The sequence below is a fragment of the Ambystoma mexicanum genome, chromosome 4p (genome assembly GCF_040938575.1).
Source record: "Ambystoma mexicanum isolate Mex_15411 chromosome 4p, UKY_AmexF1_1, whole genome shotgun sequence".
NCBI lineage: Eukaryota > Metazoa > Chordata > Amphibia > Caudata > Ambystomatidae > Ambystoma > Ambystoma mexicanum.
In genome coordinates this window covers 1,090,218,294-1,090,226,039 of record NC_090927.1, presented here as the reverse complement: position 1 = coordinate 1,090,226,039, position 7,746 = coordinate 1,090,218,294, and the positions used below count along the sequence as shown (strand labels likewise).

General features: G+C 50.2%; 1 protein-coding gene across 2 annotated transcripts in view; it reads right to left on the bottom strand.

Moving 5' to 3' along the window:
• Positions 1 to 2,607: 2,607 nt before the first annotated feature.
• LOC138453642 (pantetheinase-like) overlaps positions 2,608 to 7,746 on the bottom strand; it is a 421,456-nt gene continuing 416,317 nt past the window's right edge. For both annotated transcript variants that reach the window (XM_069606676.1, XM_069606675.1), the window contains one exon: positions 2,608 to 3,017. In XM_069606676.1, the coding sequence (XP_069462777.1) occupies positions 2,880 to 3,017 (138 nt within the window). In that variant the 3' untranslated portion in view covers positions 2,608 to 2,879. The remainder of the gene's footprint in view (positions 3,018 to 7,746) is intronic.

Here is a 7,746-nt window from a genome sequence, read left to right as displayed (position 1 = left end):
GTTTGAAATTACTTGGTAAGTAGAGGCCAAGTATGTGCTGCACTCTTACCTACAACTGTAAAATACAATAAAGAACTGTAAACGCCAAAACTATTTTCTTTGACAATTCTTGTCTTTTTTCCCAGCAGACTAAGGTCTGGATACCCCTGGCAGGGGCATAGAATGCCACTTCACAGACAAGTTATTAACTTTGACACTACAGCAGTGATCTTACGCAGTATAACAGCATATTAAGGTCTGGATACCCCTGGCAGGGGCATAGAATGCCACTTCACAGACAAGTTATTAACTTTGACACTACAGCAGTGATCTTACGCAGTATAACAGCATATTAACATAACATACCATTAAGCAACAAGCGGCAACATTGATTTTGTAACTTGTTGCTTTAAGATGTTATCTCATGTAACGGAGATACACTGGCGGCTAAAATTATCCTGAACAATGTTAACATATTTGCACCATTCCTCACACACTTCACTAATGCTACCTTTCATCATGGAATTATCCCGGAGGAGGTTAAGAAGGTCGTAGTCACACCCCTGTGAAAAAAGATAGGTTTAGATCTCAAACATTTTTAGTAACTACAGTCTTATTACTAATGTTCCGGTTCTTTTGAAGGTCGTGGATCAGGTAGCCACCATGCCGCTGCAAAAACATCTTGAGGAGGCCAATATTCTTCTTCCTAGACAATCTGGATTCTGAGAACATCATGGCACTGAGAGTGCTTTAGTTGACCTTCAGAGCCAAATGCTGGACTGTAGGGACAGGAGTAAGTCTGGCCTGCAGATGCTGTGCGACTTATCAGCAGCGTTTGACCTCCTGGATCATAAAAAAACTATTGGGCACCCTATCTTTCGTGGGTCACTTTTCCCCACCAGCCGTGAAGTAGATGATGTCCTTTTTGTCAGGCAGTATGTCGAGAGTCTGTTGGGGTCAGGCATCCACTACCCAAAGACCATCTAACTGCAGAGTTCCGCAGGGTGCATGTCTCTCCCCGGCACTCTTTAACATTTATTTGCGCCCTTTATGTAATATTCTGGACAAAGTTGGGGCAAGATTTACAAACTTTGCCGATGATACTCAGTTGTTGGAGACTACGCTGAAGACAGTAGAAAAATCCTGAGTATATATCAAATAGTTTGTGAAGTTTTAATTCAAATCGCAAACATCCGACACGTATTTCCACCCATCGGCCATTTTCAAGGCTACAGTTGTTGATCATCATAGTCATAATCATAATCAAATAGACCGAGATTATTGATTCATTGTTGTAAACAAAATCAGATTCATCAACATTGTGTGTTAAAATATACATTATTCGCAATGATACAAAATGCACAATACAAAGCATTAGTAATCAAAAAACAGAACAAAACATACCACAATTCAGGATGAGGATGGGGCCGTCAATCAGAATTTGATTGAAACGATTGCAATGAGAAACAATACAATATGTTCAAGGAAAATTTTAAAAAACATGTTTAAGAATAATTCAGTGGCACTCATCTAAAATCATATTTCAAGCGTTGTGCAATATCCCTGAAAGTCTTACACTTCCTAGCATACATTTTCCTTCAGGTTTTTTGTACCTTTTCTGAAATTACAAGCATCCATAGAGGGCTTAGCTGAAGCAGTGGTCATTGCCAACACAAAGTTATCTTTGCAATGGTAGACGTTTAAATAACTAAACATCTGTAGGTTTTAATGGATGTGCTGTTTGCCTAAATTGCATTGTACAAGAACAAGGGCTATGTTTGGCAAATAATAACATACAGTTTCTTATTATTTAATGTAAGGATATCTGAGGCATCAGAAACAAAGCACGTGCTGTCATAGTTATGACAAAAAGTCACTACTAATGTCCGAAAGACAATGGGCCTCATTACTAGTCTGGCGGTAACCGAGGCGGTAAAACCACCTGGTTACAGCCGGACTCGTATTACCATTCCGCCTCTGTGATTCCCGGAATTACAACCCCGGTTTTCCGGGAATCACAGAGGCGGAATGGTGTTAATCCCCATTCCCATCGAGTCCTATGGGACACAAAGGGAATGGCCATCATGGAAACACCGGCAGCATCTCGTAATGCTGCCGGTGTTTCCTCGTCTGCCTGCAGGCGGGCGGTATTAAACCCACCAGGTCAAACCTGGCGGGAACATCACCTCCCGCCTGCAGGAGTCGGGATCAGGTGGTCAGAAACAACGGTGGCGGCGGGTTTACTGCCACCGTTATTTCCGGACCGCCTGATTTGTAATGAGGCCCAATGTCTGTTTCTTTTCCATCTAACAACTTCCTCACAACTATGGTGTTGACGGTATTTTAAATACCACATGTTTTTCGAATACCATCAGGTTATGAGCTAGAATCACATTGGCTTTTAACCATATGCAATGCGTACAAAATACTGCATAGAGTAAATGTGTTTTGACCCCATGCTGTACTTGCTATCTGCCACATTCAGTAAATATGCCAGGAAAAGTTAAGCAAAACATATGCGTTTACTATTGACGCAATACTCACGTTGGACCCCTAAGCAAAGAAACAAGCATTTTTTTTTTAATGACCAAATAGAGCCAGGTAGTCCTGTTGAACAGCATTGTTAAATATATTTGATCAATTTCTTTATTTGTACAATTTGCTTCCATAATTACATAAACAGAAAGAATTAGACGAGTATTAGGCAAATAAATGGTAGTTATCAATCACATCACAACAATTGAATGAACTGAAGTAAATACTTGTTAGACATTATTAAACAGTGTTGCATATCTAGAACATTAAGTGGAACACTATACTGTACTGTGGTACCACACGTTTAAAGGCCAAGGGAAATTCTTGAAATTCTGTTTCAATAGGTATAATGATAAGACATCTCCTTAAACACTGCATTGCTGCTTTATGGCATTTTCTTTTGGAGGAGGGTCCTTTTGGTACCACCGACCGAATAATGTTGCTGACAATAGTGGTCTAGATGATATACTGGACTGACTTACTAAGCGTCCATCAGACAATACCTAATGAAAAAATAGACAAGAAAAAGAATGAAAGTTAATTTTTACAATAAGCCAAATGAAACTTCATAAGGATGGAATGTATTTTCAAGCGGAAATCAGAAAGGTCAAGCTAACATTACAATTCATTCAAGAATACTAAAACTGGTAAAAAAAAAGGTTCTAGAGATACTTATGGAAACAAATGTAAAAATATGTATGTATAAATAACATTGAGTGTGGTGGTATTTCCAAAAGAAATACAGCCAAACCCTAAATCAGTGCACTTGTAGTAGTATAAATGGGAGGTGGCCACTGCAAGGATTAATGTGATTTATTTTAGCAAAATGTCGAGGGTAAGGGACCCTTTGTGCATTCACGAGTGGTAGAATTCATTCTTTAGAACTATGTTCTCTTGGTGAATAAATGAAAGACCACTCTTAAAAAGCACTCACAAACGGAATACCTTCTCAGTCGGGGTCACGTCGCAGCCCTGCAGATGTCCAGCAGGGGCACACCAGACAGGAACACCGTGGTAGCAGCAATCGCTCTGGTCGAATGGGCTCTCGGACAGCCGGGCAGCGGTCGGTTTGCCAACCGGTGACAGTGCATGATGCAGCCGGAGAGCCATCTGGAAATGGAAGTCTTCGAGAGAGCCTTCCCTTGATTCACAGTCCCAAAGTTCACAAACAGCTGTGACGTCTTCCGAAAACTCTTTGTGCGGTCCACGTAGAACTTCAGCGCTCTAGCTACATCCAGCAAGTGCAAAGTCCTCTCGGCCGGCGACGAAGGCGACGGGAAGAAAACTGGCAACACCAAGGGCTCGCTGAGGTGGAAGTCCGACAGCACCTTGGGCATAAAGGAGGGGTGTGTCATGAAAAGTCAAGTATGGAGGCTTGCAAGATAGGGCCTGGATCTCTCCCACTCGTCGTGCGGAGGTGATGGCCACGAGGAAAGCTGTCTTCCATGACAGGAACTTCAAAGGCGCCGAATGCATAGGCTCAAATGGGGCCCCCATGAGCCTGGTCAGCACCACATTAAGCTCCCACGCCGGGGCAGAAGCCTTCACAGGCGGGAATGATCGGAATAGTCCCTTCATGAATTCTTTCCCCAGGCGATGAGACCACAAGGACGCAGCCAGATGTATTTTGATGGAGGCGTGACAGTAGGTATGGCAGTGCTTGAGGGGCCGTAATCCGCAGAGGGTTAATCTTCTGTGCACGGCACCAGACAGAGAACCTCTTCCATTTATGTCCGTAGCACTTGAGAGTTGAGGACGTCCTGGCCTTTGCAAGAACCTCTCTGCAGTCGGCCGGGATGTCGTACCCCCCAAACTCTAGTGCTGCAGGAGCCAGGCCTGCAAGTTCAGCGACTCTGGGTTGTGGTGAAGAATGGCGCCTCCTTCTCTGGAGAGAAGGTCTGCATCCATCGGCAGCTTCACTGGTGGGGACGTTGACAAGTCCAGAAGGTCCGGGAACCAGATCTGTCTCGGCCACGCTGGTGCGATAAGGATCATCCTGCACCGGGACCTCTTGAGCTGGTTGATGAGCCGGAGCAGCAACGGCAGCGGAGGGAACGCATAAAGAAATAGGCCGTCCCAGGGGAACGAGAAAGCATCGCCCATGCTCCTCGGCTGGGGGAACCTGCTGGCGAACCTCCGGCACTTGGAATTCGTTGCCGTCGCGAAGAGATCGATTTGGGGTTCGACCCATCATCGGAAGAGTTGATCCACTTGATCCTGGCGTAGTTCCCACTCGTGGCACGAGCGCAGCTCCCTGCAGCTCCCTGCTAAGTGAGTCGGCGATGGTGTTTTTTATTCCTGCCAGATGAAGGGGCACCAGAAACATCCCCTGGGCGACGGCCCAATGCCACAGATCCTGGGCTTCCTTGGATAGGGCATGGGACCTGGTTCCGCCCTGCTTCCGGATGTAGAACATCGTGGTGGTGCTGTCGGTGAAGATCCTCACCACCTTGCCCTTGAGGGACGGAAGAAAGGACCTGAGGGCCCAGAACACTGCGCGGAGCTCCAAGATGTTGATGTGGAGAGACTTCTCCTCCGGGAGCCAAAGGCCTCTCGCGTGAAGATCTCCGGAGTGCGCTCCCCAACCTTCCATGGAGGCGTCCGTCGTCACCGTCACCTGGTGAGCTGGGGTCTGAAAGTCCGTGCCCGCCGACAGATGGGAGCGGGTACCCCACCACCGGATTGCCTGACGGAACGTCTCGTTGAGAGGGATCCTGTCCTCAAAGCTGCCCGTCGACTGGACCCAGCGGGCGTCGAGGAACTCTTGTAAGGGGTGCATCCGAAGCCTGCAAAGGCGCACCAGATAAATGCAGGAGGACATCATCCCGAGGAGGGATTTGATAGATCTTACCCTGGCCACGTCCGTGGCCAGCAGACGCTGCACCTTGCCCAGAATGGTCCTGGTCCTTTCCTTCGACGGCGAGGCCAGCCGCACCACTGTGTCGAGCTTGGCTCCCAGAAACACGGCGACTTGCGACGGAAGCAGGTGGGATTTTGGAAAGTTGATGGAGAATCCCAGCTCCGTGAGCAGCTGGACGGTCTTCGCAGTGTGCTCCACGGCGAGCTCCCTTGTCCTTCCCCGGATGAGCCAGTCGTCCAGGTAGGGGTAGACGTGGATCCCCTGTAGGCGCAGCTGCGCCGCCACCGGTGCGAGGCACTTGGTGAACACCCTGGGTGCCGATTTCAATCCGAATGGGAGGGCTTTGAACTGGTAGTGCCGCCCTTGGACCACGAACCTGAGGAACTTTCGGTGTCTTTTTAGAATGGGGATGTGGAAGTACGTATCCTCCAAGTCCAACGACGACAAGAAATCGCCCTCCTCCAGCTGTCCCAGCACGTGCTGGAGGGTGACCATACAGAACTTCTGTGCCTTGATGTACTTGTTCAGTCGTCGTAGGTCCAGGATGGGGTGCCATCCTCCTGTCTTCTTTTTTACGAGGAAGTACCTTGAGTAAACTCCAGAGCCCCGAAGCCTCTTTGGGACAAGCTCGATGGTACCCTTCTTGAGCATCGCCCTTACTTCCAACAGTAGTTGAGGGATGTGATTTTCCTTCCTGGCCACGGGTGGAACGCGAGGGCACTTCTTCTGAAACTCGAAGGTGTGCCCTTGGGCCAGGGCGTCCAGCACCCAACGGTCGTTGGAGATGGACTCTCACATGCTGGTGAACCTCGCCAGCCGGCCTCCCACCGGGGTGCTTCGGCAGGGGCCCGACCCCACGGTCAGTTCAATCTTGTTTGGAGGCCGCCTTGCCTCCTTGACCTCCCTGTCGACGACGACGGGCACCACCTGATTTGCCGCGTCCCCTGTAAGCTTCCTCGGACGAAGATCTTGCCGCTTGGCGGTACATGGAGGAGCCACTGCCGGATCCCTTGGAGGCACCTTGTCTGCCTCCGGAGCTCCGAAAGGACGGCTGTCGTTGTTGGAGCACTCCCAGTGCCTGGGCAGTCTCTGTGTCTGTCTTGATGGCCTGAAGGGACTCATCAACCGCCTTCCCAAACAGGTTGTTCCCGTCAAAAGGGCATGTCCAAAACCTTGGTTTGTACGTCCTGGCGGAAATCCGTGCCTTTGAGCCATCCTTGTCGTCTCAAGCAAACGGCGTTGCCCAACTGACGGAAACCGGTGTCGGTGATGTCCGTTGCCACCGTGATGGCGTGGTCCGAAGCAATCTCACCCTCCTGTAGGATTTCAAGGGCCTCAGCCCTTTTGGCGTCCGGAAGGAAGTCCAACAGAGGGGCGATTTTGAACCACAACTCCCTGTCGTAGCGGGCTACGATAGCCAGGGCGTTGGCGCCTTGATAGTCGTCGCTGCGGATGAGATGATCTGCCGTCCGATCGTGTCCAACTTCCTGCCCTCGCCGTCCGGCGGGGAAGTTGATGTCGAGGTCGATGCCCCCCCAGCTTTCTTCTTTGCCGCCGCCAAGACAACCGAATCCGGGATAGGTTGTGCCCGAAGGCACAAGGGGGCAGCGTCGGGGACCTGGTACTACTTCTCGTACCGGTCCCTCTTTGCCGGCACCGTGGCAGGGTTCTTGAGGAGGGCGAGCCCCTCATCCCAGATGTCATCAAGAAGCGGTACGGCGAGGATCGTCTTCCTTTTAGCCTCGCGCCGTTGGTAAAGGAACCCTTCCTTCTTCTTCTCTTCTGGGCAGAGCTGGAAGAGCTCGGATGCCCTGGAAATCATGGCATGAAAGGATCCAATCTCGTCGGGCGGGGACGCCCGAGCAGGGGGTGACGGGGGACACGTCCCGTCATCGCCTCCGTCGTCATCTGTACCTGTCGTAGCCGTGTCCGTGCCTGTATCATCCCCGTGGGTAGTAGACCGGGGGGAGGCAGAGCAGGCCGCAGAGGTGGGAGAGGTGGCGTAGGATGCGTCCTCCTCCTCTTATGCGGTGGAATTTGTGAAGGTCCTGGCTCCGGTTCCCCCGTCGGGTCTGGCTCAGGTACCTCCGTCGGGGGGAGGGGCAACCTTGTCCTTATCTCCGAACATAAGGACTGAATCGCTGCAAAATGGCCGCCGAAGTGTCCTGCGGCGCCGGAAACGACGGACGCGAGGGCTCTTGAGGAGCCTTGTCGGCGACCCCGTCGCTCTCGTCATCGGGATCCCTCCCGATGGGCTGAGCCTCTTCCACGACTTCGATGAGCTCTTCTTCAGAGGTCGTGTCCGTATCCACGATGGCCACCAGCCCCTCCCCCACCTTTTCCAACAAGGACTTTGTGGGGGTCTTCTCAAT